The 18323-nt window shown below is 41.5% G+C and overlaps 1 protein-coding gene across 1 annotated transcript in view; it reads left to right on the top strand.

Annotated features, from left to right (window-relative positions):
• Nucleotides 1–18323, top strand: part of T265_05812 (hypothetical protein) — a gene marked incomplete at both ends in the record, with an annotated part of 75479 nt that overhangs the window by 36822 nt on the left and 20334 nt on the right. The window contains 9 exons of the mRNA XM_009170919.1: nt 7786–7911; nt 9064–9126; nt 9165–9377; nt 9566–9670; nt 10655–10792; nt 12349–12531; nt 12576–12638; nt 13557–13661; nt 15489–15680. Of these exons, the coding sequence (XP_009169183.1) occupies nt 7786–7911; nt 9064–9126; nt 9165–9377; nt 9566–9670; nt 10655–10792; nt 12349–12531; nt 12576–12638; nt 13557–13661; nt 15489–15680 (1188 nt within the window). The remainder of the gene's footprint in view (nt 1–7785; nt 7912–9063; nt 9127–9164; nt 9378–9565; nt 9671–10654; nt 10793–12348; nt 12532–12575; nt 12639–13556; nt 13662–15488; nt 15681–18323) is intronic.

Below are 18323 nucleotides of genomic sequence, written 5' to 3'. Positions count from 1 at the left end.
CTATCTATCTATCTATCTATCTATCTGTCGACCTATCTACCTACCGCCGTGTCTGTCTCTACCACGGTCGATCCCTTTGTGGATGCATGATTAAACTGGAATCATTGGGCCTTAACTGAGACATTAATATTCATTTTAAAAGAGATGTTGTCGTGCCCCCCATCTGAAAAGCTTTTACCTTTGATAGCAGTTTGCTACATTTTTCCTCCCGAAACCAAAACTAAAGAATTACACTCCCATTAGGTATTAGGTCACTGGACTTTTAACCGACCTTCATATCCAAAAACTTTCAAGCAGTGACGCTTTTAAACTTAGGCTCAAAAGCTTGCTTCACAAATGTCCGCAATAACTGAAATTTTCTCAGTTGGCCGTTTCCGATGAAATGCATTTTAGCTACTGTAATGGTAAGCGTCAACCTGCTGAAACCACTACTATAGAATGTTAGCTAATGGGGCCGTGAAAGTGAAGCTAGAAAAGTAATCCACTGTAGCAGTAGCAAGCAGTATCCCGATAAGGGTATTTGAACTCATGTATTTTGTGAAATCGATACAGTCGAGATTGCCGAAAAGTTTGGGAGTTTGAGAAGTTGTGAATGGAGAGACTTGCAGACCTTATTGTAATCCATATTCGCGTGTCATGGCACGATGATTGACTAATAGAAAACGCGGGTGAGGTGAGACGCGGGAGCTAACTGGAAGACACACTGGACGGACAAAGGACATTCGCGCATATGAGTATGCAACAAGAAGACATTAGGTTGACAATCTAAGCAGGCAGACAACAGTATATCCTTCTTGGTGTGGTGGCAGGTCAGAATTCAAATGCACTGAATATCGAGGAGTTTGTAGTGCGTTTGGCGCTATAAATTACAAGCTCCAGTTTTTTTTATAAACGTAGGAGCAGTTCACAAGTTGGCGTAAGCCTTTGATTGTTGTTGTCAAGTGAATGTTAGTATGTTTAACGCTGGAATTTGGAAGGCTGCATAGTATAGTTCTAACTACAACGGCAGAGTTACCAGGAGGATCCTGCATGTTGGACGCTACTGCTACAGATAGTCGAAGCAGCCAGAGGCACAAATACGGAATTGGCAACTGAAAGTTGATGGCTTCACAAGTCTTGGGTTTATCATGTATAGCATATAACATATAGGCCATGATGTCCATAGTTAAGATGTTAGCTGTCTTCAAGTTAGCCACTTTCTCTGTAGGACGACTATCTTCCTCTGGTAGCCTTTGTATCACAGTAGCGTCTGCATTCCTGCCACATGGTGGTGTATGGGGATAGTAATATCACGGGGAACCAACGAAGAGAACTTGTCTATATTGAGGAGGTGCTTATGGTTTAGAATTCCAACGCACTGAAACACCCCTTCAGCCTGATAATGCTTTCTGTTACCGAAGCGAACTCACGACTTGCAATTGTACAGATGCCACATCCAGGGTCGAAGGTCACGATTAACCTCTGGAACAACCACTTGTTCCATCAGTACAACGTGGCGGTGTATGAGACTTACAGTTTTGTCGAGATTAGCGTCACACAGCAATGCCATTATTATTCAACGTTGAAATGGATGACTCAGTGTGGTACCACAGTAGGTTTTCCAAAGAATTACTCGGTTACATTTCACCGTTTGAATTGTATCCTCACTATACATGATCTAGAGGAAACAACTTAGTTGACAGATCGGTGCTCGGGAGTTTGACAAAGATTGTGGGGACCAGTAACGAAAAAAAATCCGATTGAACATCCTGAATAGTTGACAGACTTGTGAATATCAGGTAGAGAGAACATCCGGTCTTTGCCATCATGTGAAGTGGCCTTCGGAACGGCACATGAACGGTTTGGAAACTAACTTCCCTCACTGAAGGATGTAACGAAAGAGCATTAATTAACGAAATCTGTCACCATCATCATCATACTCATCGTCGTCTTTGACAACATCACATCAGTGTTTACAGCTGCCGTGCTTTGCTGCCGTAGATCAAAATCTACATGACATCCAGCTCATCAGCTCGTTCAAATAGCTGCGTATAAGTTTTATGGTGTTAGTAAAGTTTATGACAGGCCATTCCAAATCATCCACTTTTGGAGCGCGTTGATTTCTCTCAAAAAACAGTCACTGAAACCCGTCTCTTCCGTATGTCGACCTAGTTAGTCTATTCGCAAAGTTTGACTGGAGGGTGTTCTGCCATCGGCGTAATGCTTATTCGGATCATTTCGCCTGCACAGGATTGCACTTGTCTGAGATTCCTGTGGTGGGTAGCCAGTAAGCTGCTTGGGGTTTGCACCAATAGGCTGGTGATACTACGTTATTTCATGCCTCATATTTCCTCATGTAAATCTGCCTATGCAGATAACTATTTTCAACGCCTCTGGATAGGCTAGTTACGGATACTTAGGTGTGTATGGGACAGCTTTATTTCGATACGCTCCTTCCAACAGCTTGGGCATCTTGTCGAGTACATACCAGCCTATCAAAATACAGAATCAGGCTAACACAATGTAACTTAAGTGCATCAGGGGCATTATTGGAGGTCCCGAAAAACAGCTTGGCTAAGATGGCAGACCACGGTAGCTTAAAGACTTGTATTCAACTACAAATCTTCAGAAATGTGAACACAATCAACGTTATTTTCTATTGGTCGGAAAGGCTTAAAATCCAGGCGGTAGTTCCTCATTAGTTTTGTCATCTTCTTACTTAGAAGTCAATTAAGAATTGTACTTTCAATGAATAGGATGCGTTTCCTACCTAGTCATAGTTTATGAAGAGTTTTGGCCGCAGCGACGCGCAAATATAACCTAGACAAAACCTTAGTATGTTTAGCAGAAGAAGTTTTATCTGACTTTCGAATTTCCGCTGCTGCATATTTAAATTTGAATACACAAATAGCAGCGTTGTCGGAGAATTAATGAGATGAGACGCGGGCTCCCCCAGAAGGATCACCAATTCGTCGATACTCTGGTTGTCTGTAGTCCTATTCCCATCAAATCTGTCTAACAGATTGTAATGGAAGTGAAAGCAGAATACTACACTGTATTCATTTGGTTTGAGCCAGCATTGCTTCCCAGTATCCTAGTGAGTAGACATCTAGTTTCAGGACTTTCACTGCCAACGTAGAACGTGTTACTTGTCAACAGAAACTGGGCTTGTACTGACATTATGCTCCCTCCAGAAAGCCTGGCAAAAGTCGTTTCTCCGAAACTTATGACATCCTGCGCATATCACTTGAGCATAACCATCAACAATCTTATGTTGAGACAAAGCGACTTCAACCCAAGAACAAAATGTGTGCTATTAACTGCATTCATCGGAAATCGTTCATCTTGGAGTTCACTTCACGTCATTTTTCGTGGACTGTACATATTACGAGGGTATCTTTTCTTGGTCGATAGTTTAGGTTTTTGGTCCGGGTGGGCCCAACCCTCAAACCTACATACAAAAGACGAATATATGCCCCAGAGACGAAAAACCTGGTCAAAGTAGTTGTAGGGATGACACAAATGGCTGTGTGTTCTGGACACTGTAGGTATTTCAGTAAATAGCTTAAAATCTATGAGAATAGCATGTGAACCTGGTGTTGTGTATCATGACTGACGTGTGAAATAGGACAGTGAGTCAAAACGTTTAAATCCATGGTCATCTACCTCGTCCACCTTCACGTAATGTACAGGTAGGTGGATTTTGATGATCAATTAACTGCGCAGCAAGACAATGTTACACGGAAACTATCAGTGCACAGTAACATACACCATGTAATTGGCTTTCCCGTCCTGGAATGACTCATGCGTATTTCCCCTTAGGGTCTTTGTGGGAGATAGCTTGAGTTCAAAATAAATCACAAGACGTTCCGTACATCCGTGGTTACCTCAAAGTTCCTTGGTTTTTATCCACCGATTCCCCTGTTGTCGCATTTCTCCAGTTTATAAAACGCCCACGAGATCTAGAAGTAGCATCCACCGATAATGGAATGACCAAATAGAAGCAAAAGTTGAAACAATTACTAAATCTTACCGGGTAATACTCCCCTTTGTTTCGAACATACCTACTAAGGTGTCTTCCGCTCTAGCAAACTTCTAGTGCAAAAGCTTGACCCAGGCGCGAGTGATAAGGCGTAATCTAGTGTAACGCACCATTCTCGCGGTTGAAATGAGCTCATTAATTGTCTACCTCATTATAAAGAGATTAGAACAGGGATACTTTCAAACTTTCAGATTACTCAGTCCCAGAATCCGATGACCGAACAGCGCTACGGCATGATACACCTGAGGCTGATGTCATATATGAAGCAGCTGAAGACCAAACGTTCAATGGAATATGCATCCTTGACAGGAGATTGATTACAGCGCTACAAATTGTTTCTGATGCTGTGCTTTTCAGACCGATTTTGTCGAACAATATTCCCATTTTCTAGAATCAGTTCTAGAATGCTTTCATCAAATCTGCGAAATTTGACTGTTGCGACCTGCTTACTGAGTTTGTCCAACTCCGGAATGCTGTCGGAAAAATTCATTGACCCTAGATTACTATTCGGCTAGCCCACTTTTACGTCACCCAGAAATTTTTATTCCACTACCAAGAGTACTTGAGTAGGCAGAGATGCTATTTCGGCTAATATTTGATATCTTCATGCCACTTTACTTGACTAACTTCCTGTGTTTTCGATTTGCTGGAAACCGGAGGCTTTCTCCTCATCCCTTACATTAAATTTCAACTGTTCATCACGTCTGACAGTTACTTCAATAGTTACACTGAACCGTTTTCAAAGCTCCTGAAAGTTAATAACACAAAAATGGATAAAAGCCACTTTGTGAGGTTACTCTTCAGTTTAACCGCTTTGGGTAACTTAGTGTGTAAATACTATGTTTGAAGCTCCTCTGGAAACCTTTTTTCATATCAGTTCGATACAAAAATGTGTCTAACAGAAATATCATCCACGCACAGGTCGGTGTTCAAATAAAACTGAAGCTTGGGTGAAATTCGGTCACCGTCATTGGATTTAAGCTGATGCAACCGCACTACTTCCAAAGGGCAGTAAAAGCAATTGCAAACTTTTCTCTCAGCACATCTAATAACAGCTGACCTCCTTGTACCGAGAGCTAACCTGCCATCTAGTATCGATTTCCGTAAAGTCCACTTGTAATTCACGGATGCCATCTGACTAAAAAATTAACGTTGTGAAAAACTCAACAGGCAACTCAAATGACGACAAAATGCGCAACTACAAGCTTTTCTGCAGTGATTTTAACTAACAAAAGGGTATTTTTAAATCCTGGTTAAAAACGAAAACATCTTTTCAACCTACAACAGGTAAGCACGCCAATTACTTCCGCCCCATCTTCAAAGAAGAGTTCTCCAAAGGTAAGAAAACCAATCTACAAACCATGAATTTTCCCTAGTTATCGCCTAAGCACAACAAGGTAATTTATATGCGATTTGTCACCTGTGTTTTTTCCTGCTGCTTTGTGGCCACAGGTGGGCTAATGGTGAACCTAAAGCAGTTTACTTGGAATTAATACCCAACCGGAATTACTAGTGATTAGAGTGTTTCCTAAACTGGAATTTTGCTGACCGAACTTAAATAACACCATTACACGGATACTATTTAGTGTACCGATATAATTTTTAAACGGTTACGCTTGGCGTTCAGCGGGGCTAGATAAATTAGGCTTTTCTGGACTCGTGATTCTTACCTTGAAGGCATATGCGCGGAAAAGTGTTAAATGATCATTGTCATCATCTTGTTTGTGTAAGTTGTCTCTGTCTGTCGATGAACTCATTATACACGTTCAACGTATTTGCGCACGTATAAGACCACTAATTATTTTTTTAATCCAATGGAAGCACGTTTGAGTCGATATTAGCTGCGCACAGTCGCAAAGGGACAAATAATTACCGTGACTCATCCACGGAAGGATCATTTGCATTCAACCGTAGCACGGCTCAAATTAATGACTCAGAGACCATGAACGGCTTAGAAACATAAACCAGAGATTCAGCTAAGTTCTAGGTGAGTCTCGCGCAAGACCAATATTTTTTGCAGATGAGTCTATTTCGCTACTATCAACGGAAATTTGAACTGAATGAACAATTCAGAGATATCGCAACTGTGGATTCCGAGGCCACTCAAATCCAATTTGATCGGACCATCTTTAAATCGAAGATATTGTATGGATGCTCAGAATAGCTTATTTGAAGTCTTACGCTAAACTATATACAAGTAGCTTTCATTTCTGTAGAAGAAAGTGACATTCTACAAAATCTAGTTTGTTCTAATGCAGGTGATCTCAAACTAAATGTAACTAAATAAATATAAATTTCTTCAAGGTAAGACTTACGGACCGCAGCGTAATAGATGTAAATACAACCAGTACTCCATTTGTTTCTCTCTTCCTCGTCTATACTGCTCAACCTAACTTCTTGCGCACAAGTGATTAGGGTAACTTTGGAACCTCTAATTACTTATCCGCCCCTAACTAAATATGAGATAGATTTGTGGTGACCACACTAATGAGAAACCCCCGTTTGATTTTTTCAAAAAACTCTATCTGTGGTGTTGCTGATGTTTCCGTGGGTAGCGTCAGAACTAATCCATCAGAATCAGTTGGACAATTTTCGCGTGTTGGTAGGAGCCTCCTTTGCGAATCCGCTCTGTCTGTATACTTTAGAAAGTAAATAGAAACAGCAGGATGGTGGTTGCCTTTGGATCTTTTTTATGTATTTAAAGTGTAAACCACATGTTTTCCTCTCCCCATGTTCCTTGAACGACTGAGAGTCCTCAGTTTTTTCACAATTTCAATCACGGAAGTAACCAGGCATTGGGCATCCATTTGCCCCAGGGCTCTCCAACTTACTAATCACTTTCACACTTTACTCTGTTAAACGTACCTGGTGAACTGGTACAGAGTGTTGTACGATCTCCACAAAGTGCTCCTTGTTTAGCAGCTTTCAGTGCATGCTTTCACCTGACCGCCAGCACATTTTCTGCTTCACATTTCATACAACCTGAATTCCTGAGTACACTTTGGCAACAGCACCGGCTTACACTATTTAATAGAACTAAATTACCACTTAATTCCAATTCAAAGGTATGGCTTTTGAAATGACTACGAATCCATGCACAAATTTGTTGATATCAGATTCGAGCTGATACTATTTCATAGGAAACCTTGAGTTGAAGTTAAGTCAGCAACCTTATGAGTAGTGCATTACGAATAAACATGTATCACGATATCTCGAATATCGTAGCGACTGAAACATGAGGTGGCCTGGTGCAGCACATTCAGTTGCCTGGAAACATCACAAACGACAGATTTAGCTGGGTTCCAGGTGAGTCTCTCGCAAAAGCAAATCTGTTTGCAAATGAGTATGTTTCGCTAAGTTCGTGCATTTTGATTTCAAGTATAACATAAGGTTGACGGAAACTCGAGGACTGCGCCCATCTGATGAGCCCTAAGTAGGACGAAACCGGTCGTGGATTGTCGAAGGATTTTCGGTAACCTTTCAAGTAGTGCATTACGAATGAGTTGTCCGTTGTTTATTTGGCGTTAGCTCAAATGACATCATACACTTGTATAGAAATTTAAGTACCTAGGCTCAGCAATTCTTCCCATCCAAAACGCATGCTTATAAACGGGGGTGATGTTTGTACGTTGTGGGAATTTGTACGGCCGATAGTTATTTTTACGCTCCGATCTGGTCTGCTGTGTGATACAATAGCAGTTGTGCTACTAGTGTTTTAATACACAGACAGATAACGTGACTCGTTCAAGTATTACTTTTATTAGATGTGGCGTGGAGAATCGACGCCAACAGTAGTATCAGCGAAGAATTCGTTTAACGATGGTACAGCCCTCAAACCTCCCATGGATACGGACGCTCTACCGGCGGTGAAAAGGTTGAGTGAGGATAGTGTGAGTTATCATTTCGTACTATTCATTTTGGTTGTTGTTGTACATGTTGACGATTCAATTTCAGTTAGTTCTTCAAGTCAGTGTACTTTTTCTAGGTGGGGCATTATGTGTAAGCTTGAGTTAGTCCCGATCTCTTGTCACAACACGTTATCGATTCCGGTACTTGGATTAGGTGCGTAATGGAGTTGAAAGTACATAACTCAAGGACGGTCTATGCACCCCTGCACTGTAAAGGTGAAATCCCCCCATAATTAACAGTAGTTGCAGAACAGGTTATTTCAGTTAAGAACGAAAGGAGCTTACCGTTTCTTGGTAGAGCACCCCTCAAAAATCCGTGTCCTTTTTCGCCCTACTTCGGGTTCAGCACTTGAGTGCAGATCCCGAGCTTCCGTCAGCTTCATGTTCAACTTAAACATCAAATTGTATGCAGTTGGTGAAATACGCCCACTTGCAAATGGAGTTGACGTAAACAGGAGGTGGAGCTACGTGGTCCACTAATAAACTAGACCACGACGACTTCAACAGCGTAGTAAATTCTGTGCAGCAAATTCAGTTGAACATAATCAGTTGAGATTCACCTGAGTCTCTCGCCAACAACAAATTAGTCCAAAAGCGGCCTTATTCGTTTTTCCGGCTCAAATTTGCTTATCTGATGAAGTAAATTTTATCAGCGGTAGTAAACTAATGCTCCAGAATATACGTAGATTCACTTTTAATGATACCATTGTCGCACACCAACTTTTCATATCCTTACCATCCTTAGACACAAGGATTTTCATAACCCGGAACCATAAGCTGCTTTTTATTCAAAATCCGTTCAAAATTTGGAAATGTAATAAATACATTTGTTACCATGTCATATTCTGTGTTACAAGCATTCAAGCGGTAAAATTCAGTTGTTCATCCTGCGATTGTTCAGGTCAAAAATGCGATAGCCTCTTTGTAGTAATTCTGCTGATGAGAATGATGAGAATGAGGGTAAGTTCGATTGCGGTATTCCCTGCGCAGTGATCAGTGGTGTGGCTCAGATTGATTTCAAAACAATGGGACCATTAGCTCGTGCAATCGACTCAAGGTGGGCGGCTTCTTTCCCAGGTTTGTAGAGGTCAACTGAGACCATCATACAGGTTTCGGTACTTTCACTTCCCACAGATGGCCGGTTTTGATGCAATGGAACCATTCGTGCTCAGTGTTGCAGGAATATGCGACGCAAATGTACGTTCCGGTCCTTGTTGAATTAATATACTTCACAGGATCAAAATTACTTCCCACTACAAGAAAGGATCGCCTATTTGGAAAGCAAATTAATCGATCTGACAATCCAACATCACGCACTGGAACATGAACATCGTCTGGTGAACCAAAGTCACAAGTTGCTAGATGAGAACATAAAAAATGCCAATTTGGTGGCACGGGATCAGGTGGTTTTTGAAAATTTGAAGTTCAATTACGAACTTGTCTCTACAGTAAGCGTTGTTCGTAAAATCTGTTCGCTGTTAACCGCCTTATTACATATGACCTTTTCTTGTTCTACTCATCCTCTTTCTTATTGATCTCCTGATGGGGAGCATACTGTCCATGTGTCTCCTCAATAAAGTAGCTGCTGGAAAACAAAGCTGAGGGCCTCATTTTCTGAACTTCTGTCGCCTTTTAGGAATTACAAGAAGCCAGACGACTAATCAAAGAATTGCGTCAGTTGGGGTGGGAGAATCTGCCGCAGCGTACGCTTCATGAGTGCAAAAAGGCGCATGAATACGGCGTGAGTCGTTCAGTTGATTAGACAGTGGCTTTGCAAAACGGCTTTCTAAGTTGGCCAATTTCCGACTGCTAAATCTGAGACGTTTTGTAGAAATCTCATGGGGTTGTCTATGGCGGAGACTCGCAGTGTAAATCGACAAGAATTTGTACTGACATCTCAAGGTGATAGACGGTATTCATAATTATACTGATAATGTGAAAACTATGAAAAAAGACACAGAAGCAGACTTCAGCTGCATAAATAAATGACTAGCAATAAAAAACAAACTACAATAATAAGATGATACCTAAAATAAACTGTAGGACCACCATATAAAAACGTATTTCGGTGAATTCATACTGCGACATCTCTTAGGAGCCCTAACGAGACACGTAGTTGCACAGACTGCGTCCACCATATGCCCTGTACGAGTTGGTCGAACATTAAACTACTGTATGCGTGACCCATAGATGACAAAGGATGCGCACGGTTCTATCCGAGAAACCCTATCTTAGAAAACAGCAACCTGACCCTGCTTTTCATGCCACGTATTGCATTCAGCCTTAATAGACAAAAATGAAGAATGGATCCATGTAGATCAACTCCGTTTTTTGTAACGACAGTTACCACTTTTCAGATGTTAGCTACATCGTTCACTTGTACAGTGAGCACTCCTGTGATCTTTTGATATTCTAATTCAGTTTTGATGACCAACACACTGGTATGAGGTATCACACGAAACCTGATGTGAGGTTGTCGGTAAGAACTTCTGGAGCACACATTTCCTTTGTGAGTCAATCTTCGGGGTGATAATTTTATGCATAAGGCGTTTGCCCCTCGTCTCAAGGAATTAACTCATTTCAGAAGGCCATATTTCGTTTTGATCAAGAGAGTAGACTTGTGGTTCAGATATTCACTGGTAATTCATTCGTAATTGTTGTCGCTTGTGTTGCGTCATTTCCATACTATTTTCCGACAGTCATATCCGCGTTTCGTCCGCTTTAGGAAGAAATGAGGCGACAGAGAGACATTGCTTTGCACGAACATTCTGCCGCCAAAGGAATAGCGGTTGAAGCGCTTAAACAGGTTCAGGTTTTAAAACGCTCAATTGAAGACCACAAAAAATTGGCAGACCACTTGATGGTGAGTACTGTGTTTTTTAGGTGATTCCTAAACTGAGGGGGGTAACGGTCCTACACAAAACAAACTTTTGGCATCTGAATAAACACTGATTCCTTTTGAACAAAATTTGGCCAGATAAGTTGGGCTTGTCACCATTACAATCCACTCATATACGATGGATAACAAAAAACAATTTGGATAGTCTAGAAGTGTGCTAACATTCTAGTGTTAGAAAGTTGCTATTGCATGTCAGCTATCCATGGATCAAGTCCCGTCAAAGCCTTGGATTTACAATCCTGGTCTGTTTTATAACAATGAAGGTAAAATCAATTGTTTACTCCCACTGGTGTGGAACAGAATGAATGTGCCAACACAAGCGGACTTACAAACAGTAATACTGTGTACGCCAACTAAACATATCAGGAGAATGACTCGTGCAGCTATGCAATCTAAAAGCCATCTCTATTTAACAGCCATATTCTATACATATATACGCTGTATACAGGTGAAAGGAAGAAGGCCTTCGCTGCGGAGCTATTTATTCGGAAATGCCAACTGACCGGTTACAGACCATTGAACAGGGAAAAAAAATTCTAATTTGCACCTTAGTTACAAAAACTGGACATAGATCTCCCGAACGAGTCTTTCTGGAGATTCATTGACTCCAAACATTTGTCGGTCAAATCCAAGCAAATGTTACAAAGTGGCCCAGCGAATTCCGCAACATAATTCCCTTTTTCAATCGACGCAAAGCGAAATTCTACGAACAACACATACTACTCTCGCGCCTCCCGATCAGTAGTATCACCGTTACACAGGTATGAAATTCCTACATTAAAACTACCGCTTTACCAGAAACTCTTTTGCAGCACCAAAAGACGCTGGTTTCATCAGCATTTGTTGTCACCAATGGAAACGGCATCGTTTTAGAAAAAGGAATAAACTGGGACAAGTTTGGGTGTAACATTAGCTGTGTAATCTAACTTTTGAAGTTTCTGCTATCATGCTCGAAATTTAGGAAATATTTTGCATGGGAGTTTTTGACAACATTTTAATGAATGTACTAGAATACTGGAAAGAGGCCTCCACACGAAGTTTCTTAGATTCTAGAAATCTCTGCACGGTGCGGTGAAATCATAGGATGTAAAGACAATACGGATAGGTCAGAAAGATGGTAGCTAACTGGAAAAGTGGAGTTAAGGAGATATCTAGTGGAATAATAGAGGACTAATAACGCTCAACTCACGAAATTTCCGATGCTTATCATGGTGAGGTAGTGTGTCTCACTTTCCAACTCAGTGTCCGCCGTGCATATGAAACTAACCTAATTGCACTTTAATTCGCACAGGCAACATCCCTATCTTATCCTGTTTTATGGCTTTTTAGTTCCAAACATTTCATAGTCTTTTCGGAAATCGAATAACTTGCGCTTCTATCCGTTAGCGTCGAACACAAAAGTTTACTCAGCGAGCTGTCCAGAATTTTGGAAAAATTAAGACAACTCACTTGGTGCTGTCTACAGAATTTGGCACCAAATCAGAGTGAAGTCTTTAACATCCTAACTTTATTTCAAACAGCGTCGTGAAGAGGAAATCAAAGAAAAATACATGCAGTCTTTGGAGCAGGTCAATCAAGAATGGCAACAAAAATTATTTACGCGTCATATACGAGATAACCGAAGACAAAGGCATCTCCTGTATATGCTGGAAGAAGAACGAGAACTGACTGAAGACAGAGATCCACAAGAACTGGAAGATATTGTATGTCAAGTTGCACAAACCTGTTTAAGCTGCATTCCTCTTAGAGATTCCGAGCTCATTTGGTCTTCCGTTACCCCACCTTAGCAGACTGTATGGAGGATGCCATAGTGAGTTGAAGTATTGAACCTGTGAAGCCAGCTATCTTTTGTTTTTATCGTGTGCTATTTCGAACGTATAGGAGCGTACTTGAACCATCGTCCGAGTGAAGTCAAATGCCTCTTTTTCCTAAGGATATACATTTTCACCCTCTTCTCTGCGTTCGGAATTCGAAGTGCTTTTGTACCTGATGCAGTGATTATTAATGAACCTACGCGTCCGTTAATAGGAACCATCTCACAATTTGCTCCCCCTTTCCTGAAGTTATACTGAGGCCGAAAACAGGTTTTTGGCCAATGTTAAATGCCACTTTCACTCCTGGCATTCAGAACTGACGCCAATCATTTGTGATCATTCTTCCGGGCTATCTGAGATTCCTGGGTACCATTTTACTGCACAACTTGTTATTAGGGGAAACACAGTGACCGGTCCCCTTAGGATGTTTTCACTGTGGTTCTCCTGCATAAGTCAGAGCTGGCGATGACGTAAGGATAGGATTAACACATAGCACTTTATCAGAGGTGCAGACAATACTGCTCATGTTGGCAATGCATTAAGAGTTACGAAACCGCCAGAACAAAGCTAACGCACTGAAAGAATAAATATATACACCTACGCTCACTGGAGCTACTACTGTCAGAACTAAGGTGAACTCTGATAAACTACTTGGTTTGAGGGAGAAGCTGTGCTACGAAGGTTTCATCGGTCTATTCCTTGGAAACGCTTATTACACGAATCCAATAGAAACGAAAGTAACGGGACAGAGGAGTTAGTACTTTTTAAACTTGATTTTATTTTGTAGTGAACCTATCTGCCTATATCAGTTGAGGCAAACTAGCTAGTTTACTTCGTATTGGTCCATTACCATACTATGTTACGAGCTGCATTCTATCCAAAAGTTGTGTTACTCTTTTTGTTTCCCCTCAAAGGTCAATGAGGGAAAGGATCTCGGAGTTCCAGCTGATCCGGGGCATGACAAAATTTGGCACATTTCATCTAAAATTTCTCCTACTGAAAGGCCGGTTTCTGAAATGGTTAGTGATTGATTTTGGGCATTTTATACATTGTTGTTACGGTTTTTGAACCGATTGCTGGAGTATTGTAAAGCGTCAGCCCAACATCATTACGTTTGCCGTTGTTCAGCATGCTATCTACTCTTTATAAATACGTATTATCGATTTGCTTTTTCGTCAAAAACGTACCGATGTATAAATGACATGCACTCAAAACTTATCAGCCATTTGATTGCCTGTAACGAACAATTCATCAATGATGAGATGAGTTCCGTAAACGAATGAAGTAGCGGTCATATTTCTTGAAATTTCATGGTAAAAGCTGTCATGCAATGCTCACATACCAAGGTGAATCACCGTGGAACTGTTGATATCTCTGTGATTGCCATGATAGCTGGTGTCCTTCAGGATATTTTGTTACCTGAAGCCTGTTACTTTCTAACGTTTGCGAATGTCGTACGTAGAAGCGAAGACCATATTACTTCACGTGTATGCTGAATGCTTGCGGATTGCAACCAGGATGACTCAGTGTTCAGAGAAGGGAGAATGCGTGACAGGACAGTAAAGCACCTTCCACTTGAGCTAAAAGGCTAGGGTTCTCTTTCTCAATGCACTACTCATAAGGTTGCTGAAAAATCAACAACAGCCATCGACCGGCTCATCAGGTAGGCGCAGTCCCCAAGTTTCCGTCAACCTTATGTTCTTCTTGAAACCAAATTGGACGAAATTATAGAAATGCACTCATTTGCAAATTTGGTTTTGCGAGAGACCCCCCTTGAACCCAGCTGAATCCCTCGTTTGTGAGGTTTACAAGAAAAATCACATCCTGGAAACATCACAAACGAGAGATTCAGCTGGGTTTCATGTGAGTCTCTTGCACTGAACCTGTTTTTTGCCTGGGTTCTCTTTCTTTGAAAAACTATCTGATTAAACCGATAATCCTGGGATAATTTTTCATCATAACTCAACTACATCTGACAACCGTTTTTGGGGATTTCGGGTGCTCAGAAGGTCTTTGCTGTCATTTCTCACTGCAGAACTTGCCTTAAGGAGTGTAAGCAACTTTTGATGAAACCGACAGTAATGAACATTTCCTAATGCACCAATCTCCTCAACAGTTGAGACGTTTCTGATCACTTTCTCTGTGGAAACCCTCTTACGGAAAACCTCAGTGGAGAATCGGCAAACCGGCAAACGTGAACGTGATAGGCGCATTTTTGCCTCCCTCGTGACTGACAAGGCGAACGAAATGTGACTTACTGGCTGCGTTTTCAATAATACATCTTTTCATATTCCCAGCAGTGAAGTCCCCAGTTTAGAAGGTTTCCACGGAAACTCAATTTTTAGGGATGCCAACAAAACTCAGCTGTTCGCCTCGGACATAAGGGAAAACACCATCTTAGCATTTCGGATCACGTGACTTTTGATAACCTTGTCACGTTTAAGGTAACAGAACAAAGTTTGATGTCATAGTTAAAAAAATCTGACACCAAGCCTGACCGCAATGTGATAAGCAGCTGCAAATCAATCCATTGTCCTAAGGTCAGGCGATAGCAGTTTTGTTCACCCTTGTTGAGTTAAGCTCGAATGAACCCAGTGCCAAAAGTCCATCTGTTGTCCTATCGGTTTTATCAATGGATAAAATCAGCTACTAGGTCCATTCACATCTCAATTTTATCAGTGTATATGCAAAAAATTAATAAGTTTGGGTATGCTTTGCAAATCCTTACATACATCTAGCTCTGAGCTGAGTTAAAATGCGCTAAAACGACTCAGTTGTCCGAAATATTAGAGTCACACCATGTACAGTAGCCCATACCAGCTCACATACGTTCTTCCCAAATGCAGATCCGATCAACGATCGCATCAAAGAGAACCACTGTTGCCCGTGCTTTCTCTCGTTTGGGTAGATTTTCCGGACGACCCACTTTGGATATTGGCGAATCGACCAGCACAATTTGGGGCGACGAAACTGAACACCGAGTTGAGGCACCTATCACCGATGCCGAAAGGCTTTCTTGGGAGCACTTCAGAACACAGGTAAAACCGGAAGAATGAAGTAATGTTGAATCATTGTCTGCAAAATTACGGTTCATAGTTGTAGTTGTCACTATCCAATCTCTCCACTTGCGGTTACCCTGCGTAATGTCCGCAGATCTGGAAATTTAGAACCGAGATTCTGTTCCGTGAGTGCAGCTAATCTATGCTGGAAAGCTAAGAACCCATGTACAGCTGTCTCCTTATTTGGAAAAATTAGCAGTGCAAATCTCACGAGACTCCAGTAGGGAGTTTCGAACCCGCAACACCCCAGCTAGTAGTTTGAACACTTAACCGTTCGTGCACGAAAGTTCGATCAGCAGTATGATTAACTTGTACGTTCCTCAGTTACTGGATTAACACCATACGGTGTTAGCTTGCTCCTCGAATGACGTATTTGAATGATAAATTGTGTTCTGTCCTGTCTAAACGAGAACTAATCGCATAGGTCATTAGCCAGTCGAGACCGAACGGCTAAGTTCAAAATGCTAACCAGGAGGTCGCGAATTCCAGAACCCCTTGAGTTTCGTGAGATGTAAGCTACTGATGATTCCAACTAACAGTGAAAATGGGTGCACAATGGGTTCGGATTTTTAGCAGAGATTGGCTGCACTTGCAAGACGAAACCTCAACCAAAAAGCCAGTTTCCACCTAAAACCGGAGTACTACAATTAGGTACAATACAAACTGGATACATGTGTGTAGGGCTGACTTAAAGCCAAGGTCCGATTAGTGGGGTGTACAGTTTTTTATCACCCTCTAGAGTAATAACGGAGAAAGCAAACTCACAGAATTGTACATCCGACTCATAAACTTCTCTTTCCCTCTCAAAAACTCAGCGCCATTTTTTGGAACAGCAAATTGAACAGTGCGTTTGCCTCAAATCTGGTAGATTGCTTGTTTGAATCACCTCTGGGGTCAATCAAAAGCGGCTTTTGTTGATGGGACTTACTTCGGAAGTCACTGAACGATTAACACGGATAAAACTTTTAAAAAGTCTGTAGAAATAGTTAAGCTCCCTTTTTGGCACCAATTTTGTGGGAGACACTCTGAAGACACGCCAGCAATCATGAGAATTCGCCTGTATTAGGCAAACTGAGGACCCTGGAGCATCCTTCAGAAGAAGCCATTCTAATAAAGGGGCTATAAGTTGATTCCTACAGACGTGATGTGAGCTAGTATGAATGCTTCTTGCTTTGACCTTAATTTTGAGCTCAAAGCTTCAGGGATTTTGACACTTGACTGAGTGGTTAAAGTCGTCTTTCGAAACGTTCGCATACTATGAACACAGTGATCCATCAAATCCAACCCGGACCAATTCGATGGGTTTGAGACCTTTGTTTGGGAATCGATGAATCTGGTAAAAGAACTTAAGTGCATGTTTTCCACACAAACATTTCCCCTCAATAACAGACATAGTACAAAAGCATCGCATCAGCTCCAGCATATTCTGGCACACAACATTTACTCAGGTTTATGGGCCCTAAAGCATAACTCGATATGCATGGCACCGTTTCAGTTATCGCTGAGTGGTAATCAGACCCAATATGAGAGCCCTGACAATCGTATGGGATGAGAATATCCTTGTGGAGCTTTTTGAGATTTTTCCGCCTTAAATTACTTTTTTGTTGAACAGCAACAAACACTGTACACATCCCATCTGTACATATGGATGATATTTTCCAAGAGCCCGGCTGTGACCGAAATGGAAAAAATGAATACATGAGACCGGAATAACCTCCACAATTCTACCAGTGGAGATATCCTGCATTATCTGAATGGTATAAAGGGATATGGTTACAATTATGTTGAAATATTTTCTTTCACACACGACGATGGCGTGTTTCGTGGATATGCCAAGTCTCCGTCATGACCTGCCACTGGTTTATTTATGTACCTACTCGGCTATTGTTAGTAAGTAATTCATAAGTAATTCATGTAGTGCGAAACATTTCCACGGGCCTGAATCACGATATCAGATAAATTCTCAGAATGGCAACAGTTAGCATCCACTTGTTACCCTGGAATCTCTCCCTGCTTTATGGCCTTAGGGTAGGAAAAGACCTACCGACAAAGAAAACAGAAACTAGTGCGAAAGTTCAATGGCCTCGCGCTATATCTTGGAAGGCACTGTTTGACTTTGGTCCAAGGCTGTCTAATCGGCGTTTAGTGGAATTTCTTCGGTCTTACTAGGTTTTGGGTATTCTGGGACAACACTTATCAGGTTTTGCCAGACATTATGAAACCCTGGGTCTGAGGGCCGGGTTTAACTCAGCGGTACAATCAAGTTCCTTTAACACAGTGTCCAACATCCCTTTTTTGGTCCAAGGCTGTTCTAATCGGCTTTAGTGGAGTTTCTTCGGTCTTACTAGGTTTTGGGTATTCTGGGACAACACTTATCAGGTTTTGCCAGACATTATGAAACCCTGGGTCTGAGGGCCGGGTTTAACTCAGCGGTACAATCAAGTTCCTTTAACACAGTGTCCAACATCCCTTTCCAAACAACTTGGAAAAACACGAAGATACGCATCACACTACTAATTGCAGGCGCTGCCATGAGGGTCGAATTCCAAAATTTATTCATGCAAATTTGACACCTGACACACTGAAGCTGAATTCGAAAGGTTCTCGAGCGGAAAGCTCGTC

Source organism: Opisthorchis viverrini, assembly GCF_000715545.1.
Source record: "Opisthorchis viverrini unplaced genomic scaffold opera_v5_112, whole genome shotgun sequence".
In the NCBI taxonomy this organism is placed as follows: Eukaryota; Metazoa; Platyhelminthes; class Trematoda; order Opisthorchiida; family Opisthorchiidae; genus Opisthorchis; species Opisthorchis viverrini.
The sequence above is the reverse complement of the archived record's forward strand: the minus strand, read 5'-3'. Positions and strand labels throughout refer to the sequence as shown.